The sequence below is a fragment of the Papio anubis genome, chromosome 17 (assembly GCF_008728515.1).
Source record: "Papio anubis isolate 15944 chromosome 17, Panubis1.0, whole genome shotgun sequence".
Taxonomy (NCBI): domain Eukaryota; kingdom Metazoa; phylum Chordata; class Mammalia; order Primates; family Cercopithecidae; genus Papio; species Papio anubis.
The window spans coordinates 8,129,039-8,152,784 of record NC_044992.1 but is presented as its reverse complement, the minus strand read 5'-3'; the positions used below and the strand labels follow the sequence as shown (position 1 = coordinate 8,152,784).

The window sequence follows — 23,746 nt, the reverse complement described above, 5'->3', positions numbered from 1 at the left end:
AGTTGGCTTCTTCTGTTGGTTTGAGTGAAGTCATGGAAACCATGCCTATGAAATTTATAATAACTTGGAATTTGGAGTAGCAGCAAAAATGTTTAAGTTGGTATCAAATCCCAAAAAGATCCTGTCAGGCAATCATGATGAGTCACATCAGAAAGATGATGATGGATGTAAAATCCTGTCATTTGGTCCAAAAAGCTAATGCACAAGTAGAGGAGGGGACGTAGCTTAGCCACAAAGTGATGGAGCTTTCTCTGCTAGCTCTTTGTGAGCCAATAGTAAATGGGTGCTAAATAAACCAACTAGGTCTTGAGATACATTAATTGTAAATGTCACAGAACCAGTACTTTCCTCAATGTGGCCAAGATTGTTGATGGTTCCTTTTTCTTCTGCACTGGTCAGACCGTATCCGGGCTATGATGTTTGCTTCTGGGCCACACACTTTAGAGGGAAGACAAACATGTTGGCGTCTGTTTAGGCAAGAGATCGGGCAGGGGAAGGAGTCTTGGTGAATGAGGGGTGGAGGAGCTGCAGGGTGGGAATGGAGGCCTGAACAGCTACCATGACATATTCGAAAGGCTGCTGTGTGAAGCCAAGTTATGCTTGTGTTTTGTGGCCCCAGTTGATCACATTAAGACTCATGGGGCCATAGAAAAGCTATAGGGAGACTGATTTGGGTTATTCATGAGAAGAACTTTAAGTCTGTTATCTGAGGGTAGAATGGGAGGCATGTTTTAGATTCTTTAGATTCTTTACTCCTCTGACAATCATGTGTTTTTGTAGCTGTTTCCTTGTGGTCATATTAATGCCAGTACCACTTCATGAACCTTTTATTACCCATCTTTGTTTTCTTTTTTTTTTCCCTTTTTAACTCCCTGTTTAATTTGTGGTGAGGGTGAAAGAGGAGATAAAGAAAAAAAAAAAAAAAGGTCAACCTGTAACTTTGCCTTTTCTTCTGTTTTTTTTTTTTTTTTTTTTTTTTTTTTTCAGCCCTCAGTAACTGAGGGCAAACCGGTTCATCAGACAACCAGAGCCATAATTTGTGGTCACCCCTGAAATTAACCTTGGAAACTCGGTTAGTATGGCTGCAAAGAGGTATACCCCAGCCCCTTAACACAGAGTTAATGCTTAATCTAAGGCTTTAAGTTTCGTAGGAAAGAAAAACGTGCACATTCTTTTGTGTTTCTTAAACATCTAATTTTGCGCTCCTCCTCTTCTCTTAGAGGCGATTGCTCTTGGATCCTTCCATTTACAATGGCGCAGAGAACTGGGCTTGAAGATCCGGAGAGGTATCTCTTTGTGGACAGGGCTGTCATTTACAACCCTGCCACTCAAGCTGATTGGACAGCTAAAAAGCTAGTGTGGATTCCATCAGAACGCCATGGTTTTGAGGCAGCTAGTATCAAAGAAGAACGGGGAGATGAAGTTATGGTGGAGTTGGCAGAGAATGGAAAGAAAGCAATGGTCAACAAAGATGATATTCAGAAGATGAACCCACCTAAGTTTTCCAAGGTGGAGGATATGGCAGAATTGACATGCTTGAATGAAGCTTCCGTTTTACATAATCTGAAGGATCGCTACTATTCAGGACTTATCTATGTAAGTATTTCTTCCAAATAATCATGTGAAGTGGTAGCTAGGAATTAATGTAAATTATACATCTTGTCATAATCAAATGAGAATGTGGAATACCCAAACTCTCTGTTTAACTAATTTCTATTTCTATTTAAGCAAGATTTGTTGCTTGCTTACCCAGGTCTTGCTTTTCTTTGAATCTTAACACATTAAGTTTAAATAATACAGCCTGCAATTACATATAATAAAATGGCATTTGAATACTTTTGTAGTGGTGTTCTGGAGCATAATAAGGTGGGAGAGAGCATGTAACAGGAAGACCAGAAGGTTTAATAAGGTAAAGAGAGTTGCATTAATAGGATGCAGACAGCAAAATGGTAGAAAATGAAGTGCATACCCAAGAGTGAAGGGGCTGTAAGCTTAGAAATTTCTGTGGACAGCATGAACAGCTTCACTGGATGTGGGGAAGTAGGAAAGATGAATGCTGAGGTTTTTAAGAGGAAACAATTAGGGTAAGATTGAGGCTGGCTGGGGTCGTCCTGTGGTTAGCTGCTGACATGAATGTTGAAGTCACCGACTATGTCACTGACCATGTAGAAGAAGTTACTGAAAATCATAAGGGATAATGTAGAGAGGAAAAATGTAAGCCAGATACTAAAAATGACAAAATAGGTTTGAGGCAATGGTAGACAGGTGGCAATGATTTGAAGGAGATGGCATGTATGGGACTTCAACTGATGATGAAGGGAAGTAGGGAGAAAAGTTGATGGTCGTGGTTTGAAATTGGAAAAGGGTTTTTGAAGTTTACACAAGGAGTGTGCTACTGAAGGTCATGAATAATTCAAACTTCAGTCAATCAGAGGTAGTTTTCCCACAGAATTAGTTTAAGGAATATTTCTTAAGTGTCCCCTGTGCTCTAGGTGCTGGGTGTAGTACAGTGAAGAAGACAGGCCAGGTCTCTGCCTTTGTGAAATGTCCGATGAGGAAATGAAACAGGGCTATGGAGAGAGTATGTAGGAGGATGGCTTTCCCCAGCGGGTCAGTTAAGGGCTGTTTGTGAAGGTAGCATTTGAGCTGGAGTCTGACTGGTGGGAGGCAGCTAGCCATGAGAAAAGCTGAGAAAAGAATGATTCATTCATGACCTTTGCCAGACTAGTTTCAGCCAAGCCTGATAGATCTCCCTTATTTTCTTCTCTATGAGATAGGAGAGTAAGAGGCCACAGGGTTGGAACGGTAGCTTCAGGAGAATGGAAAGGCTTAGGAACAACCCTTATCCAATTTCAGACTAAGCCAGGGATAAGAAAGCAACTGGAGAGTAGCATTGAGAGTCCAGCTGAGACTGAATAACCATGTGTAGGGCGACCGCAGTTTTGTCTGGCTGTGTGATTTTGCCAGACCATGGGATTGCCCCAGGTCTGTGAGTGTGGGTGCTTTGGATCTCCATGGCTCCCACAGTGAGAGGAGGATTCAGGGGCCGTCTTTAGAGTCCTGGTTCGGTAGGAATGGGAGTCTGGCTGGAAGGGGCTGATGGATCAAGGCCTGGAGGTTTCCAGAATGTTGATGAACAGGGATCATGGAGTGAAGGGGTGAGAAAACTGCAAACTTAGGAGGTTGTGGTCAGACTGTAATGTCGACGTGTAAGATTCGAGAGGTGGATCAGTTTCAGATGAAGCCCATTGCAATCAGTTGTGCAGGTATGGAAATGTTGATGTCACCATCAAAAGCTGTGCAGTGTGAAGAGGAGCCAGGCTGCCTTTCTGCCAGCCTTCACCTTGATTTCCCACACTGGCAGCTGGAGGTAGCTGCAAAGGGAGCTAAGTAGAAAAGGAATGAAAGAAAGGACAGGTTTTTTTGTTTTTGTTTTGCAGCCATTTCACATAATTCAGAGATTTTACAGTTATCTCTTATGAGTTTGTTGGATTTTTTTTCCAACTTAACTCACGGACAACCTGAGTGAACTTCCGAGTTTCTTCTCAAAGCACAGCCTCCTTCTGCAGGAGAATCTGGGTTTTTCTCAAAGACTGAAGGTCACACAGAGGTGGGGATTTGGGAGGATCATATCTTCAATTAGTTGGGTGGAGAAAGGGTTCTTACCTAAGGTTCTAGTTGGAGAACTTGACTCTAAAGTCCGTCTCGTCAAGAGGATGAGGTTGAAGAGAGCCATGCTAGCATTGTGATAAATATGTATTGGGCTTTGAAATTAACCAGCCAGTTGAGATGATCAGTTGAGGCGCAATGATACAGATACTAGGATAATTTGGGTAGAACCTTTTTTGGACATATTTCTATAGATAAGATATAACAAAAACTTATTTAAACAAATTAGGTTGCTAACAGGTTTAGTTATGTTCTTTTCTCACCTTTTCTTTGGATTTATTCTCTCTGACCCCCAATTTCTCAGGTCATTAATTTTCATCTTCTTTCCTAATAAAACAGTTTAAAAACTGTAAATGTCTTCTCTAATACTGTTTAGCTCACATCACAAGTTTCTATATATAGTATTTATTCTTCAGTTCTAAATATTTTCTGATTTCTATGATGATTAACTGGTGAACCATTTAAAAGTGTATTTGTAAAATTTCAAAATGTTGATTTTTAAGTTATCTTTTTATTATTGATTTTTAAAATTACATCTCAATCACAGAATGTTGTTCATACAGGAGACATTTTTGTGTAGTATATTGTCAGCTTTTATGCATGGTCTGTATGTGTTTGCAAAGAATGTATATTCTGTTATTGTTGAATATAGGGTTCTATATATGGCCATTAGATTAAGCTTTTTAATTGTATTGTTTATATCTTCCATAGCCTTGCTACTTTTTGTCTGCTTGTCAGTTACTAAGTGTGTGAAAAATCTCCCATTGTGTTTTATCAATGAAGTATGCATCCCTAAATGACACAGTTTAGTTTTGCCTATTTTTGTTTTTGGTTTTTTTTTGAGACAGTCTTGCTCTGTCGCCCAGGCTGGAGTGTAGTGGTACGATCTTGGCTCACTGCAACCTCTGCCTCCTGGTTCAAGTGATTCTCCTGCCTCAGCCTCCCTATTAGCTAGGATTACAGGCTCGAGCCACCATACCCAGATAATTTTTTGTATTTTTAGTAGAGATGGGGTTTCACCATATTGGCCAGGCTGGTCTTGAACTCCTGACCTCAAGTGATCCACCTGCCTTGGCCTCCCAAAGTGCTGGGATTATAGGCATGAGCCACCGCGCCCGGCCTAGTTTTGCCTGTTTTTGAATTTTTTTATAAATGAATCTCCTAGTGTGTAGCCTTTTGTGTCTTTTGTTGTTGTTGGCTTAGGATTACATTTTTAAGATTTATTCATATCGTTTTACGTTGATGTAACTCAGTAGCTCCCAAAGTGTGGTCTGGACCCCCTAGGATTTCCCTGAGACCCTCTCAGAGGAGCACACAAGGTTAAAACTATTTTTATAATAATACGAATATGTCATCAGCCCTTTTTACTGTTGACATTTGTAGTGATGGTGCAAAAGCAATGATAAATAAAACTCCTGACACCTTATCATGAATAAAGGCAGTGTAATAGGACCAAAGTGTACTAGAACCATTTTATTCTTCACTGCCACCTATTGGCACTTTAAAAAAAAAATGCAATTTCGCTCAAGAATGTTCTTGGCAAAGCAGGAAAAATAACTGATTTTATTAAATCTCAACCTTTGGGAATACAGTTTTTTGATATTCGGTGTGACGAAATGGTAAGTATGCCTAAAGCACTTCTGATGCATATCAATGTATGATGGTTGCCTTGAGGACTAGCATGTGGGTAGTTATTTGAGTTGCAAGCTAAACTTGCTACTTTTTAAATAGAATACTATTTTCATTTGATAGAGTGGCTGATAAACTGTGGTTACTCGCACAGCGGTATTTGGCAGACATTTTCTTGAAAATGAACAAAACGAGCCTGTCACTTCAAAGAAAACAACTGACTGTATTTGTTGCCAATGATAAAATTTGAGGTTTTATGTAAAAATTAGAATTTTAGGAAACTTGTATCTACCATCATGAACTTGACAGCATGTCAATACTTAAAAACCTTTCTGATATGATAGATGGTGATAATAATGAAAGTGGGTTTTTTTGATGTCATATAGTGAAATGTCATCATTTGAAAGACTTGCATAATTTAATGATGTGTGTATGGTGTCACGAAATCATGCATGGGTAAAAAGACTTATTCAATACGCAAGATAAACCAGTAGATTTTGATGCAGTGGAATATGAGAAGTTCACTGATAGGGTTTCAGATGGTACCTTGCATCTAAATTTTAAGAAATTATCACTTGTTGGCCGGTCGCAGTGACTAACGCCTGTAATCCCAGCACTTTGAGAGGCTGAGGCAGGCGGATCACCAGAGGTCGGGAGTTCGAGACCAGTCTGACCTACATGGAGAAACCCTGTCTCTACTAAAAATACAAAATCAACCAGGCTTGGTGGCACATGCCTGTTGTCCCAGCTACTTGGGAGGCTAAGTCAGGACAACCAGGAGACAGAGGTTGCAGTGAGCCAAGATCGTGCCATTGCCCTCCAGCCTGGGCAACAAGAGTGAAACTCCGTCTCAAAAAAAAGAAAAAATGAAATTGTCACTTGTTAAGTGTTAGTAGTGTCAAAGATAAGTATCCACGATTATCTGAAAAGACTGTTAAACCGTTCCTCTCTTTTCCAACTAAATATCTGTAAGTCTGCTTTCTTCATGTGCTTCATCCAAAACAACATATTACAATAGACTGAATACAGAAATAGACATGAAAATTGAGGTGTTTTCGATTAAGCTAGACAATAAAAGTTTCGCAAGAATGTAAAACAATGCCATTCTTCTCACTTTTGTTTTGGAAATGAAAAGTTATTTTTCATAAGAAATGTTATTTATGTTAACATGTAATATATTTACTGTTTTAGAATGAATAGATATTTGTAAAACTTTATATTTTATATGAAACAAAAGGTCTTTGGGGTCCTTAATAATTTCTAAGAGTGCAAAAAGGCCCTGAAATTTTAAAAGTTTGAGTAGTTTTTTCATTTTTGTTGGAATATAGTATTCCATCATAGTATTTTTGACCTAATAAATTTATCTAACTATTCCGCTGTTTTGTACACTGTTTTTTTCTGTCTTGGTAATATTATGATCAGTGCTTCAATGAACAACCATATACATGTACTTAGTGCACAATAGGCATGCCTTTCTGTAAGATGTGTAACTAGGAGTGGAATTCCTGGATGATAGGATGTGTAGATCTGTAACTCATATCTTCAGCTTTTCTAGATAATGTCTGATTTAGTTAGAGTCCCAGAAGGAAACAGAAGGCTCTCAAACTAGGTATTTGAGAGTTTAATGAAGGGTTTTACAAATAATGTGGGTAGGGTTTAAAAAAATAAATGAGTACTAGTGCAGTATCTCAGCAGCAGTGATGGCTGAGAGCCCTTGAAACATCTTGATCTTTAAAGAAGCCTTAGAAAAGAGCTGTTGCCTCAACTCAGAGAGGTACCTGTGTGGAGAGGGCTACCTGACAGGAATTGCCTTCCTTAGAGGTATGAAAGTCAGCTCATGGTCGGGAGGGAGCCTAGGGAATAAATATCCTGACCTTCTGTTCTCACCCTTAGTCTCCTGTTGATGTCTACCATTGGTTGAACTCAGTTTGAAGCCAGAGGGGAAGGGAATTTGATGATTCTTTCCTTAGGGTCAGCCTTAATTCCGTCTGGAATTGAATGTTGTGTATGGTGTGAGGTTGGGACAAGATTAATTTATTTTTCCATATGGCTAGCCAGTTGACCCAGTGCCATTTACTAAAACATAATCTTTTCTCCACTGCTCTGAAGTGGCATCTTAGTCATAAATCAGGGTTCATAAGTATGCTTTTGACTCTATTATATTTCCTGGGTCCATGTGCCTATCTTCTAGCTAATATCACATTTTCTTAATTATTACAGCTTTATAATGTGTCTTGGTATTTAGTATGGTAAATCCTCTCCTTTTTGTTCTTTAAGATTGTTTTGGCTGTTAAGTTCTTGGCATTTCAATATAATTTTAGAATCTGCTTGTCGGTTTTTCATTTACGCACACAACCTTGTTGAAATTTTGATTGGGATCTTATTGATTCTGTAGATCAGTTTGGGGAGAAATTAGATCTTTATAATATTTTATCTTTAATTCCTGAGTAAACTCATTTATTTAGTTCTAAATTTTTATTAATATTGTTTTATAGTTTTCTTTGTAGAGGCCATGAACATCTTTTGTTATTTATTTTTGGATATTTTATTTTATTTGAATATTATTTAAACGGTGTTTAAATGTTTCCCTTATTATTCATATGATATATAGATAATATATATGTAATTGTTACCATTATGTAGAAATACTGTATTTTTCACAATTAATTTTTGTATATTGACTTTATCTTCAGTGACCTAAGTTTACTTATTGGTTATAATAGTTTAGCTGAAAATTCTGTTGTATTTTCTATGAGCACACATGTTGTCCACAAATAATGAGTTTAATTTTTTACTAAATCTTATACTTTTCTTTTTTTTTTTTTGGAGACAAGGTTTTGCTCTGTCAACCAGGCTGGAGTGCAGTGTGATACTCGTGGCTTAATACACCCTCAACCTCCTGGGCTCAAGCGATCCTCCCACCTCAGCCTCCCGAGTAGCAGGGACCACCATGCCTGGCTGATTTTTGTATTTTTGTAGAGACAGGGTTTTGCCATGTTGCCCAGGCTGGTCACAAACTACTCGGCAAAAGCAATCCACCTACCTCAGCCTCCCAAACTGTTGGGATTATAGGCATGGGCCACCATGCCCAGCCAGTTCACACACATTTCTTTTACTTGCTTTATTGCACTGTCTAGAATTTTCAGTACAGTGGTTTTTGAACAGAAGTGATAATCAGAGGCATCCTTGTATCATTCCTGATCTCAGAGGGAAAGCTTTCAACATTTCATCATTAAGAATGATATTTGCTGTAATTGGTGTTTTTTTAAATACTGATTCTTTATCAGATTAAGGGAGATTTTCTTGTATTCCTGAATGGGTGATTTTTTTATCCTGAATGGATGATTTTGAAAAAAATTAATGGATGTTAATTTATCAAATGTTTTTCATTATTTAATGAGATGATAATGTGATTTTTCTTCTTATTTTGTTATTGTGGAGAATTATGCATATTTTTGAGTGTAAATTAACCTTGCAAAGACCAAGTATTCTTTATGTATACACAAAGAGAGAGTGAGATTCCTAGAATCTGTTTGCTAGTATTTTGTTTAGGATTTTTGCATCTACATTCATCAGTGAGATTAACTTAAAATTTTCCTTTCTTATAATAGCTTTGTCATATTTTGCTATCAAGATTATGCTGGTTTTATCAAATGAATTGAGAAATGTTTAATCTTTGTTCTCTGGAAGAGTTTGGATAGGATTGATGTTATTTCTTTTTAAAGTAATGATAGTGTTTTCTTTGTGGGGCAGTTTTTCTGTAATAGATATAGAACTTTTCAGATTTTTATTTGTGTGGTTTTTTTTTAATTCTTTTCTTTTCTTTTTTTTTTTTTTTTTGAGACAGGGTCTCACTCTGTCACCCAGGCTAGATTGCAGTGGTGCAATCATAACTCATGCAGCCTTGAAGTCCTGGGCTCATGTAATCTTCCTGCCTTAGCCTCCTGAGTAGCTGGGACCATGCCCGGCTAATTTCTGTATTTTTTATAGATGGGATTTCACCGTGTTGGCCAATCTTGTCTCGAAACCCTGAATTCAAGCAATTTACCTACCTTGACCTCCCAAAGTGTTAGGATTACAGACGTTAGCCACTGCTCCTGGCCTTGTGTCAGTTTAGATAATTATGTTTGTCTAGGAATTTATCTGTTTCATCTAAATGTTCAAATGTATTTGTATAAGTTGTTCATAATATGCTTATTTTCTGTAGGATTTATAGTCATGTTTTCTCTTATTCCTGATACTGATAATTTATTTGTATCATTTTAAAATGAGTGTCACCAGAGGCTTATCAATTTTTTTATTCTTTGCAAATAATAGACTTTTGACTTTGTTGGTCCTCTCTATGTGTGCTTTAAAAGCTGTAAATTTCATTCTAAGTACTGCTAGAGCTGTATTCTACAAGTTTTAATATGTTACATTTTATTATCATTCAGTTGAAATTAATGAGGATGTTTTCTTTGACTCTGGGTAATTCAGAAGTGGATTGCTTAGGCTAGGCACAGTGGTTCATGCCTGTAATCCTAACACTTTGGGAGGCTGAAGTGGATGAATCACTTGAGGCCAGGAGTTCGAGACCAGCCTGGCCAAAATGGTGAAACCCTGTCTCTACTAAAAATTCAAAAATTAGCCAGGTGTGGTGGCACATGCCTGTGATCCCAGCTACTCAGAAGGCTGAGGAAGGAGAATCGCCTGAACCTGGAAGGCAGAGGCTGCAGTGAGCTGAGATAGCGCCACTGCACTCCAGCCTGAACAACAGAGTGAGAATCCATCTCAAAAAAAAAAAAAAAAAGTGAATTGTTTACTTTCTAAATCTAGGGGATCTTCAGGTTTATTTTATTATTTCTAATAGATTCCCCCCTTGGTCAAAGAACATGCCTTCAATAATTTCAATCCTTTTATATTTGTTAGACTTGCTTTGTGGTTTGTTATGCGATTAGTTTGGTAAAGGGTCATTATGCACTTGAAAAATACGGATACTTTATTATCTGTCATTTCAATTACTGTGAAAATCCCTTCCTTTTTACTTCTGTCCATTTTTGCTATGTACATGCTGAAGCTATTATCACGTATATACAGATGTAGAAATTTGATGTCAGATCATGGAATGGTCATTTTTAGTGATGTTGTTTTCTTGCAAAGTCTGGTATTTGCAATAGCTTTTTTTTTTTTTTTTTTTTTTGATTAGCGTTTGTGTGGTTAATTGCTTTCTTAACTTACTTTCAGCTTTTCTGTGCCTGTGCATTTAAAATATGTCTCTTATAAATTGCCTATGGTGGTTATTTTTGTCTCACATCTGACAATATTTTTTAGCTGGAATGTTTAGTTTATGTACACGTGATATAATGACTGTTAAATTTTAGCTTAAATCTGTCCTCTGATTCATTGCTTGCTTTTTATCCTACCTGCTCTATGTTTTTTTAATCTTTTTTTTCCCATTGGTTAATTTTTATTATTCTGTCTTATCGCCTCATTAGCTATACAGTTTTGCTGTTCTCTTAGCTATTCTTTTAGTGGTTACCTATTCTAACATGGATCCTCGACCTATTAGATATGTGGAGCCTCTTACTCCTTTGTAGACCATAATAGGTAGAGCCTGAGAACACCTGAACAATTTTCTTTCCTCTTCCTTCCTAATTTATGTGCTTTTGTTGTTTAATTTCCTCTGTATTTTAAAACCCACAAGACACATACTACATTTTAATACTGTCAATATTCATTTCGTTTTATCCATTACTTTTTTTTTCCACATCTTTTAGCTTCCATTCTTTTAGAAAGGGCCTCTTTTATCTGAAGTATCTACTTGTCCTTTATTTTTGAAGTTTTTTTTGGTTTTTGCTGGATTTGGAATTCAGAGCCGGCGGTGGTTTTCTTTTAACATTGTGAAAATGCCATTGCATCGGGTTCTGCCTTTTGTCTTTTTCTGTTGAGAATTCAGCTTGTAGTTTGACTGTTATTCCCTTGAAGGTCATCTGTATTCCTTTCCCCACCCCGGCCACTGGCCGTCTCTAAAATTTTCTCCGTCTTTGAATTTCAACACTTTGACTCTGATGGGCTTAGGTGAAGTTTTATTCTGTATATAGTGAGTCCTCCTTGTCTTCAAGGGATACAGTCTAAGATCCCCAGTGGATGCCTAAAACCACAGATGGTACTGAACAATATCTAAATGATGTTTTTTCCTATACATACATACCTTTGATAAAATTTAACTTACAGTTTAGGCGTGGTAGGAGATTAACAACAATAACTATTAATAAAATAGAACAATTAAAACAATATACTTAATAAAAGTTATGTGAGTATGGTTTCTCTCCCTCTTTCAGAATATCTTATTGTACTCTTCTTGTGATGATTTGATGAATTTCTTTTTCCTAGTTCACAAATTCATGGATAGAAGATTCATTCTTACCATAGATTGTAGCAGCCTCAGCATATGATTTTATCCCTATTAAGTTGAAAACTTACCATATCACTTAAAGGTGGCACTTTATGGCTTCTCTTTGGCATATCACAATTGCCAGCATCACTACTCTTGTGTTTGGAGCTATTAAGTAACATAAAGGTTACTTGAACACAGTTGATCTGAGATCTGGGAGGGCTACCAAGTGACTAATAGCTGTACAGCATGATGATGCTGGACGAAGGGATAGTTCACGTCCTGTGCACAATGGAGCGGAATTGTGCCAGATTTCATCACACTGCTCAGAACTGTGTACAGTTTAAAATGTATGAACTGTTTATTTCTGGAGTTTTTCACCAAATATTTTTGGACCACAGTTGATTGTGGACAACAAACTGCAGAAAGTGAAACCACAGATAAGGGGGACTACTGCATTCAGCTTGGAGATTGTAATGGTCTTGACTCTGTGGCTTGATGGCTTTTGTTGATCTGGGAAAATTCTTAGCCATTATCTCTTCAGATACTGCTTCTGCCTCATTCTTTTTTCTCCTTCTTGGACTCACATACTTCACATGCCAGATCGTTTCACCATGTCTCATCTGCCTCTCACATTCCTCTACATTTTCATCCTTGTTTTTCCCCCATGGTTCACTCTGGCTGTTTGCTTCTGATTAAAATGTCACGTAACTAATTCTTTCTTCAGCTGTATCTAGCTTGCTGTTTAACACATGAATTCTTAATTGTAGTTACTGGCTGGTTTTCTTTTTCTGTTTTGTTTTGTTTTTCAGTTTCAGAATTTTCATTTGGGTTTTTCCTTTAATAGTTTCCAGTTCCCTGTCAGAATTCTGTCATGTCTTTAATTACTTGAACATATTGTAACCCAGGGCAATAATACAAGTCAATAAAAATAGACACACAGAGGTTCCAGATATTATCTTGGATTTCAGCCACAACTTGTTGCCTCATATGCCCAGTTATTGTGTACAAAGAATTGTGAAAATAATTTGAGACTCTGGATGGCATTAAGGTTATTCTAGAGTTTTGCTTTGGGCAGACAGGCTTAGGGAAACTAGGCCATGTAGTCCATGTAGGAATTGACATCTTTTCCAACCGGGCTTCATGCTGTGTAGGGTCTGGTCGGTTTCTCATAGTCTTAACTCTTACAGTATAGCCATCAGGGTCCCAGCTGAAAGCCTGGGGTGTTTACCACCCCCACCACCTACCTCTCCCTAAGTAGGCTGGAATGTTTTAATTTTTGTTCTCTCAGACTTTTGTGCTGCTGAAAGCTCTGCTTAGCATCTTCTCAGCAACAGGTTTTGAGATTCATAACTATTATCTATCTAAGAAAGAAATAACAATTCCATATCATCAAATATTCAGTTACTTTTCTTATTTTCCTTATGTCTCATACATAATCTCATAAATAGTTGGTCAGTTCGATTCAGGATCCAAACAAGGTTGACATATTGTGATTGGTTGCTCAGTCTGTTTTGTGCTGCTATAACAAACTAACACAGATTGTATGATTTATAAACAAGAGAAGTTTATTTGGCTTACGGTTCTAGAGGCTGGGAAGTCCAGGGTCAAGGGGCTGCATCTGGTGAGGGCCTTCTTGCGGCGTCATTCCATGGGAGAAGGTGGAAGGGCAAGAAGAATGTGCTCAAGAGAGAGCAAGAGATAGAATTTATAGCCTCAAGCCCTTTTATAATTGGCATTAATCCATCGATGAAGGTGGAGTCCTCATTGTCCAAGCACCTCTCATTAGGCCTTACCTCCCAACACTGTTGCATTGGGGATTAAATTTCCAGCACATGCTTTTGTGGGGACACAGTCAAAGCATAGCAGTTGTTATATCACTTTTAATCTCGCTCTTCCCTCTTTTTTTTTTTTTTTTGCTTCTGGAGATAGGGGTCTCACTATATTGCCCACGCTAGTCTTGAACTCCTGACCTCAAGTGATCTTCCCACCATGGCTTCCCAAAGTACTGGGGTTACAGACATGAGCTACCATGCCCAGCCACTTCCCCCCACCCTTTTTTTTTTTTTTTTTTTTTTTTTGCATACTATAGGATTGCAATCAACAAAATCCAGAATATGGGAAATTCTGGACTTTGTTGATTGCAATCCTGTGGTGCTCCCTATAAACTGGAAGGAGAAAAATCCATAAATTGGATCCAGAGGCTTAAACGGATTCAGATTCAGGAGACACTTAGTGCCACATTGTCTCTCACGTTATGATGCTGAGATTGATCAGCAGTGAGTCATTTTAGGTTTTGCCGGCCTGATTTGTGCATTAGGAGTGGTGTCATCTGCCAGTCACCTGAGGATTTTAATAGTGATGGACATTGTCCAGATCTACTGTGGCATTGGGGGGCTGCAAAATGGTGAGTCTAGTGTCAGAATTCCTTCTGTGTTTATTATCTTAGTGAATTCCTTTTAATTCAATGTATATGCCTTACACACACACAGTTTTCTCAAGTTGTTTTTTTGTTTGTTTTTTACAGCGTTTTTTTCTATTTTCTCTCAAAGGAGCAATAGCAACTAATGTTAGTTATCCTTCCTGTGCCCTCTATGTCTTATTATTACTGATAAGTTTTGTCTTTGTAACGTCCTTTTCTTTTATTATTTTACCATTGTTCTATTTTTCTTTAAGAAGGATGCTCTCCTAGAATAAATATCTGCTCTTATCACTTGATTTCTTGAGGTATCCATTCTGCTCTTTATTTTCTCCATTGTGGATTTTAATTTTACTTTTCCAGATGATTCCTTACAGTCTTTTCTGGCCCTGGTCACCTATTTTTTTTCTGATGCATCTCTGTCCTAATATGTAGACTCTATGTTATACTATATTCTGTTGCAGATATAAATCTATCTCCTAAAGTTTTCTTTTAGTTATTTTATAGATAATTTCCACCGGTAATTTCTTTCTGAATCCTCTGAATGATGATCTTTTCCTTATTATGTAGGTTTTTTTTCAAAATTTGCCTGTGAATTTTACCTAGGTGCAGTGTTTGCAGGTGGTATGGGTGAATTATTCTTTCCTCCCTCCCTTTCCTTCTGGATGGTGGTCTGATTTCTTCTGAGAGCTACAGTTGGGATGTAGGGTTATATGATATTCCCAGTTCAATCCCTGTTCCTAGTAGGAGACTGTTGTATCTCTGCTCCATTGTGTTGACATTTACACCAGCCTCCATTGTCTGTTTCTCTAATCCTTTGAACCTATGAAACAAAGCATATACATAGCCCTGCTTTCTTAAGCAGAGGCCTGTCACTTCCAGGCTGAGTAAAATTTCCCAATCCTAGACGGAGGAAGATAGGCATTCCAGGCAGAGTGGTCAGCATAGGGTGGGAGCCTAGAGGCATAAAGCAGCATAGTGTGCTTGAAAATTTGTAAATGTTTCCAACGGCAAAGATTTTTGTATGTCTCACTTAGGTAAAGTATACAGTAGTGTTATTACGCAAACTTATATTTCAAGCCTTTGCAGCTCTTCAGGATTTTCCCAAGGCTCTGGCAATCCAATATTTCCAGCTGCCCAGGAGGCATCCTGCTTGGCTCACCCACCACACCACAATGTCAGTACATTAGAGGGATTCGTTATCTTTTCCCACAAATCAGTTATTTTTCCTTCCATGATTAATGTTTCTGTAAGGCCTGGAGACCTTGGAGTCCTCTTTGACTTAGGTCTTTAATGGCTTTTCTGTATTGAAAGTTTCTGAGCACTGTGAAGTCTCCAGCCTTCTCTATTTTGTGTTGCCTTTTCTCTCATCTAGGCCCTGTTGTGCCAGGACAGTTGAGCAGTCTCCGCGTGTCTTCCTGCTTCTCACCTTTTGCCCCTTCAATGTGTTCTCCATATGGCTGCCAGATTTATACTTTGTCTAAAATGCTTGTTTCATCCAATCACTTTTCTCTCCTGAACCTTCAATACCTCATCACCCATGAAGGACAAAATCTGAATTATTCAGTTTGTCTTTCTAGGCCCTTATCGCTCACATTCCGTGGTACAAACTATTTTTGCTATGCTGGTCTTCTCACACTGCCTCGAGTATATCCTGCCACTGTAAGAGTTTTGTGCTTTTACTACTTTAACAGGAATTCCTTTATCCCTTCTTTTGATCCCATAGTCTTTAAAAAGAACATCAAAGACCATATGGGTCTGAATTTTTTACTTCGTTCTACAGTCTCTGACAAGGTGGTCGTGACTTTCAGTGCCTGGAGTTTGTTGTGTTCTGCCCCAGAGCTTTCCGTTATTGATAATACCTGTTCATCTTTCTCTTTCTCTTTTTGGTGCTTTCCATTGTAGCTTGTTTAGCGTGCATCTATTTGTCTTCGTACCCAGAGTGTATGTTTCATAAAGAAGCTTAGCATCTTGTGCGTGTATTCAAATACTTAGTAAAGTTCATTTGAACTTTAAGGTCTCCAGAATAATTGTTTTAACAACACATTACCTTCCTACTGTGTGCGTGGGGGAAGATAGAAGTGGTGCAGTATCAATTCAGTGATCAGTTTATACAAGAGCTCAATACTTGAGCTAACTTTTTAGGTAGTTAGAAGTCAGGTTTATTAAACACTTTAATAATGTTCCTTCTTAAGCATTGATTACTGCTGCATTTTGGCAAGCATGGGATACTGATGATTAGTTAACCTTTTATATTTTTGATGACTAACTCATATTTGTGAGACTTATTCTCACTTATTCTAGTCCTCAGGAAGGTGCCTAACGCATGGTAGACACACATGTTGGAATTACTTCTGATTAAACATGTCAGTTATGATCTGTTACCATCCCATACATACTATGGGACACTAAACTGAATTTGTGTATTTTCGCTTTCTTGGAGCTTTTTTCTTTTCTCGTCTCTAATTATTTGCCTGTTATAAAATTGAAGAATATAATCTGTAGCTTCATGATAGACTGCGATCTAATTTTTGAATGAGAAAGTGAGGTTGGGTGTACAAAAATTCATCAATGTATGGTTGCGATTTGTTAACTTTATATAAATTAAACTCAGTAAAAAAGTATTGAGGTTGCCTCTCCTTTGTTTTTCTCACCCTTAATAAAGCCTCTATTTTTACTGTTCCTCATTGCCTTTTTGTACTGTGGGCAGCAAAGATATACAGGACTAGTTAGACAAGAGACTTGATTGGGAGAAAGTGCAAGGTTATGGTCTGGGAAGCCCAAGGGCCACCCAGGGTTCGCAGAGGTCTGCACTTTGCATACAAGAAGTCGAAGAGTCTGAAGACTTGAGGAGTCAATAGTAATAATGTAGCCTCAGGCAAAGAATGGACAGATAACCTCCTGGTCTGCTCAGTAGTAAGGCTTCAGCAAACAGCCCAAGTCTGAATTTAGGATGGGGGCCCTTTGCCCCTTCTACACTACTAACCTAAGTAGGAAGTGCGTTCTACATCTGAGCCTGCAATTGTGAGTTCAGGAAAATACAAGGAGGGCAGCCAGAGAGACAGTTTTGATCACTTGAAATTTTTTGGCAGGCTTTCATTCTCTTGGTTTAGCATTAGTAAACACAGTAGCCGCTGGAGGGCTTTCTGGTGGCAATTGCTGGGGGTTTCAGCTCTTATGAACGCAGCTGTTAGTTAGAATCCCCCTTAGTGTTCCCTGGGGAAGCTGGCCATGCAGTATCAATTCTCCAGCCCTTTTTTCATGTCTTCTTGCTTTTAGATTTTGGTCTACCCAAATCACCTTAAATAAAAGGTCTGTTTCGTAATGCAACTGAATGCCCTTCCAGATGCCTTCAGTCCCTGAGAGGGTTAGAGCATCTGTCAGCAGTTCTGACTGCTCTTGTTTTTCCATAATGCCCAGAATCAGTTTTGTAGAATATTCTCAGAACTCATTGTGTCTATATTTTAAAAACCCGCAAGTCATAAGCATTCATAGGGCCAATTCTGTGTAATGGTTACAGTATGGATCAGGAAAAGTTTGTATCTTCTAGCCTGGCAGCTTTTATTTACTGAAGATCCCGAAGAGCTTTTGTTTATTTGGCTTATGTTTGTTGATATTTACTGTATTAGTAATTAAAATACATTTTAAAATCTTTATTAATTCATTTAAAAAGAATAGTAGTAAATCATGACAAGTTAACATAAATACATTTTTAAGAAAAAAAATCCCTGTATTTTCCAAAACCAAAAAAATTAAATGGATGAAAACTCTTACATTTTTGCAAATCTCTTTAGCATTAACCAAACTAGCTGGACTCTCATATCTGCTTTTGCATTCTTTTTTTTTATAATATGTTATTTTGGTTAAAGTATATGAAGAAAATCCAGCCATAGAGATATTTAGTTGGAAAAAAAGAAGAGTGTTTTTTTGGTTTATTTTTGTTTTTGTTTTTTGAGATGGAGTCTCAGTCTGTCGCCTAGGCTGGAGTGCAGTGGCGTGATCTAGGCTCACTGCAACCTCCGCCCCCCGGGGTTCAGGCAATTCTCCTGCCTCAGCCTCCTGAGTAGCTGGGATTACAGGAGCCTGCCACTGTGCCTGGCTAATTTTTGTATTTTTAGTAGAGACGGGATTTCACCATCTTGGCCAGGCTGGTCTTAAACTCCTGACCTTGTGATCCACCCGCCTCAGCCTCTCAAAGTGCTGGGATTACAGGCATGAGCCACCATGGCCGGCCAAGAAGAGTATTTTAATACCCTTTTTAGATAATTGTGGATATTCTTCTTTGATACTGTACTCAAACTGGACAAATGCTATTATATTAAAGATTAATTGCAATGTGGAATCTGAAACTGCATTAACGAGCTTTCACATCTTGTGTACTCACGAGAGAATGAATGTAAAAAAGTAAATAACATATTGATTGTACCCTATGATAGCCCCATGAAGTCAGGAAGCTCACATTATTTCTACTTCATGGATGAGGAAATTGAGTCCCGCAGAGTGCCACTTAATAAGCTATCTGTGGGAGAACTACTTGTGGTTCATAGTACTAAATTGCCCATTATAGGCTAAGTTTAATTTGGGGGATAGATTATAATTATCCAAAAGGTAAAGATCTCCTGCTTAAATGACTCTGTGGTTTCTGTCTCCTCATTGGACCCTGACCGATAAATGCAGAGGTTTTTTTTTAATACTCTATTTTATTTTTATTCTAGACTTATTCTGGACTCTTCTGTGTAGTTATAAACCCTTACAAGAATCTTCCAATTTACTCTGAGAATATTATTGAAATGTACAGAGGGAAGAAGCGTCATGAGATGCCTCCACACATCTATGCTATATCTGAATCTGCTTACAGATGCATGCTTCAAGGTAATTAGAAATATTTGAATACTAAATGCTCAGAATTTCTTAAATGTAATTTAGTGTTTTTTAATGTCTCAGTGTATTCTACAAAAGTTTTTAATTTTATTTTTTAATTAATAAAAAAGTAATGTTTATTATAGAAAAATTGTGAGTTTTTAAGATTAAAACAGACAACGTAGCCATTTTCTGTATGGTAAGTTTGTTTGTTGCTCTAAAACAATACCTCATAAATTTATATGTTAAAAAGCATCTAGTTTTCATATACATTTGATTCCCACCACAAGCCAGTCTAACCGAAGCTCATTATATCAAGTTTTAAAACCAATAGGAAGAATAATAGGAAAGGTGGATGCTTCACTGGGGAAAGATTATATAAAGTATTATTTGTGATTTAAAAGCGTGTAAAAGGTGACAATAAAAGTTAAAACGCATGTGTTAAGTTGGTTGATTTTGATTGTGTTCCTTTGGATCAGAATGAATGTAAATTTGAGGAGTCATTCATTTGAACCCTGGCTTTAGACACAATGATTTATGGAGGGACATTTTTGAAAAACCAGAATGTAGTGGTTTTGAATGCAATTAATATTATTGCTCTACAAGACTTCATTTAAACATGGGAGTTCCTGGTGCTACGTGAAAATCCAATCTTCTGTAATAACTCTCCCTCTCTCTCCTTTTTAATGTATTTTTTATTAATAAATTCTATAAGTTTTAATAAAAACATAAGGTTCTTATAAAATCATTCCACAATCTTCAGAAAACAGGCTGTGCTGCACCCACTTTTCATCAAATTGCAGGTCATGGCAAGTCCTTTTTGGTGATTAGGTCTGAAGGATAGTGTGAGGGAATTAATAAAGTACAATACCCATGTCCTACTTCTAGTTTTTGTTTGGATACTTACTATATACCAGATCTTCCAGGGCAAACAGGAAGTACTTCAAGACTAGGATAGTGTCAGACATAAGTTGGTAAGGACAGTTTTGTAATTAAAAAATGATCTTAGGCTTTTAAAGAAAGATTAAATTTAATAATTTTTTTTTGGAGTTCAATACAAATGGCTAGGACTGTGAAAAATTGCTGTTAGATATGGAGAATGAAGAATCATCCACTCTTTGTGTTTTTGGTTCTGTCTCTGTTAAGAAGAATGATCTTTAGATGCAGAAAAGTATGTTAGTGAGCAAACTATGCCATATGTGGGAGAATAAATTGAAGAAAGTGCCCTCCTTCTCTGATTAAGCCCATATTGTTCCTCATTTAAACAGATACATCTTACAGTTGAGATTGTTGACCCTCTGGTCTTTGAAGTATTCTATAGAAGGGGAGTTTCCAGAAAGCTAGGGACAGGCTCATATGTATCACTCTAATTTTTAAAAAGGGGAACCTTTAAACCAATCCTTGGGCTTGAAATATGTTAAGAGAGCAGTCTGAAAACAATGTGAATATATTGATTAATGACTGATTAATGACTGAGGTTGGCCAGGTCTATCAGGATGTGCACCAAAGGGTGTGTGCCCCCTTTTAACATTTTTATCAGCATATTTGAAGAGGTGGGTTGCATGCCCATAAAATTTGCCAATGGCATGAAACTGGGAGGGATAATAATACATTTGATGAACAGAAACAGCATTTAAAAATTTCGTGACTGGTTGAATGAGGAGTTGGCTCTAACATGATAGTTAACAGATAATAATATCCCATTAGTGGGTTCCCAAACCAGCTGTATGGATACAGTATGAAGAAGAATTGTTGGCTCTGTGGCTTTGCTGGTGAAAACTCCTCTTGAGTAAACAGAATGAGGAAGATATGAGGCAGATACGGCTTATCAGCATATCATATTATTATTAATATCATTTTAGTGCTAGAATAAACATTTATTGAAAATTACTGTGTGCCAAGCACTGGGTAAAGGCTTTGTGTCTGTTATACAGTGCATGACAAGCTTGTAAAGTAAATAGAATTACTGTCCCTATTTTACTAAGGCACAAGAAAGCGAAATAAATAACTTGACGAAGAAAGTGTATAAGTGAAAAATACAAGCTAGGATTCAAAACCAGGCAGTGTGACACATTCTTATCCACAATAATAAACTTCCATGTGAAAGTTAAAAGGAATTAGTTGATGGTTTTGATTACATAAAAATTTAAAAGTTTGATACAGAAAATGAAAACAACCCACTCTAAACAATTTCCCTTTGTATTTGATTTTGTAAGTAGGGGGCTACCTGCTGGTCTACTACACGACATAATTGAGGGGGCATCTTCAGGGCTAATCCGACATTAGCATATGCAGCATTGCTGATAAAGCTCACACTAGCTGCCAATGCCAATCAATCTAGGTCTTCAATTACAAATGTGAATGGATAGCCAAGTGTCGCTGGACCTAAGAAGAGGATCAATAGCTTGACCGAGGACCATGTGGAGAATTCAGAGCACGTGGCCCCACTGATCTATCATTTTAGATTCAATTCCCCATCCAAGCTGCCAAGAGCTTTTAAGATTCTGTTTCTTTCATCCAATGTATTTATCATCCTTCCTAGTTTCATATCATGTACAAACTTTTTTGGTCACACATCCCACATCTTTAAGTGTATTAATAAAAAATATTGAAAAGTTTTTGCTTTTTGTGTGAAAAAGCAGCAAGCTAGCTTAATTTTTTTAAATTGGATTTTAGGGGATACTGGATCAAAATGCAGTTGTGTGCCTGGCACATAGTAGTTGCTCAATAAATATTTGTTGAATGAATGAATGAAAGCAGAATTCTTAGACGTAAACCTGATTGCAGAAAATCAGGCATTCATTAAAAGCGTGGAATGGTAGATTAGACACAATTGGAAACTAAAGCAGTAGATTTAAAGACTAGAATGGAAACCAAAAAGAATCAGATGGTACTTACGAGAGAAGGAGTCGGAAACATGGAATGTGTGTGTAGACTCTCGGGTTCCATGAAAAAAGTGATACTTTTGAAAAAGGTCACTGGAATTAAAAAACACACTCAAGTCTTCAGATAAAAGTGCTGGGTGGAAATAATGAAAGGAAACATGCCTCGTCTTGCATACCTTGGTGGATAGGGTAACATGACATGCTGTCCATGGAAAGGGAGTCAGTAGCATCAGGCTTTTCATTTGCAATACTGTGTGTTAGGAACTGAATTCAGGAACACTGAGGCCTCTACCCTGCACATAATCATCTGAGGTCACCTAGGACTACCTACAGTGAGGCTCACCACCTTGTGGCTTGTCTTCCTTTGCTCCTGACACCTCACCAGCCCAGTTCCATCCCAGCTAGCTTCCATTCAGCAGCAGGCAACCGACACTGCTACCAGCCCCTGTTGACCTGGATAGATGGAAAGGAAAGTTTTGCTCGCTGTAACAATACCTGCAGGGGCCACCTTTTTAGGCCACCATGAAAATTTAAGACCTGAGAGTCCACCATCTTCATGGAATCCTGGAATGAAATTCACTGTGTTTCCAGTCATGTTTTCATTTCTGTAATATTCCCTTTTCATTTTTGCCTTAGGTAACTCTCACTCTCCGATGTGCAAACCTTCTCTATGTTTAGTATCTTCAGTGAATATTTTCTTTTCCTTCAAGCTTTAACTGAGACTTGGCTTTCCCCCGCATATGGGGTATGAGCCCACTTAGTGAAGAGGACTCCATCACTCAAATCCTATGCACTGGGAGACAGGGTTAGTGTCCTTACTAACACTGTGTCTATGTGTCTGCTAAACCGTTACTCCTTTACTGCCTTGGGAAAGCTGCACCTCCCTCACCACTCATTACTTTCAGCAGCTTTCTTCTTGATTCCTCTCCTCATTCCATAATGGGCCTCAGCACATTGTTTCCTCTCTGCCTCAAGCCTTGCTGTTACCCTGTGTTACTTCATAGTTTTTAATGGACAGTCAAGTCCCTTGATCGTAAGGTCCTTCATTTCCTCCGTCTCTGACTTATGCCACCAACATCTGTGGTGATGCTCTAGACTTTGCCATATTTTAGAATTACCTGATATTTCAGATAATGTTTCAGAAGTTCTATTGCAGCGTCCTTCCATATTGGTAGTCCAGTCAAGAAGTCTCCTAAATGTGTTCTTTGCCTTCATGTGGATCCTCAGCCCATTAGTTGTTCTTCTTTCCCCCTATATGTTAACAACACCCTTCACTTTGTTCCTTGTGTAGTGTAGATTTCATGGCCTTCTTCTATCCATTTCCTAAACCCCTCCCTTGTCCCATTGTTCATTGGTTATACTTGTTTAGTAAAACTCCCACCCTGGATGAATCAATATATTTATCTCTTTTAATGCTCTTACTTGAGTTGCTGATGCTTCTAGAGTTATACTCACACAATGGAACACACAAATGCCACTGTAATTTCATGACCACGAGCCCTGATTCTACTGTCAACTCTTGCTAATCCTACCTTGTTCCTCCCACTCTCCATAATGACTATTTCAAACCTCTGCAGGCTCCAGATCTCTGGGTCCCTCCTTGCTCCTCTACTCCCTGGCTGATGGCTTGTTTCCCATTCCACAGAGGCACTTGGAGAGGAACTGCCCCAGCTTGCTGAACAGATCGTTCTCTCTTGTGTCTACTCCTGTCAAAGGCTGGTCTTACCAAGTCCTTCACCTCTGATGCTGAACACATCCTCTTAACCCTCTGAGGAATCTCGTGGTGTTGATTATTCTGGGTTGTGACTGTATCCTCTGCTTCTCTTTTTATAGGCTCCTAACGTTAGCATTACGTTTTCCCTATTAACTAAAGTTCTACCCGTTACTTTAAATAAGAAAGTTAGTTCTTTT

General features: G+C 38.0%; 1 protein-coding gene across 10 annotated transcripts in view; it reads left to right on the top strand.

Annotated features, from left to right (window-relative positions):
* The window catches only part of MYH10 (myosin heavy chain 10), a 153,306-nt gene that overhangs the window by 6,703 nt on the left and 122,857 nt on the right, over positions 1–23,746 (top strand). For 9 of the 10 annotated variants that reach the window (XM_009189642.4, XM_009189641.4, XM_003912320.4 and 6 more), the window contains exons 2-3: positions 1,221–1,596; positions 18,806–18,962. In XM_009189642.4, the coding sequence (XP_009187906.1) occupies positions 1,221–1,596; positions 18,806–18,962 (533 nt within the window). Of the gene's footprint in view, positions 1–987; positions 1,073–1,220; positions 1,597–18,805; positions 18,963–23,746 lie in introns of those variants that run through there. The other variant, XM_009189648.3, reaches the window with a different exon arrangement.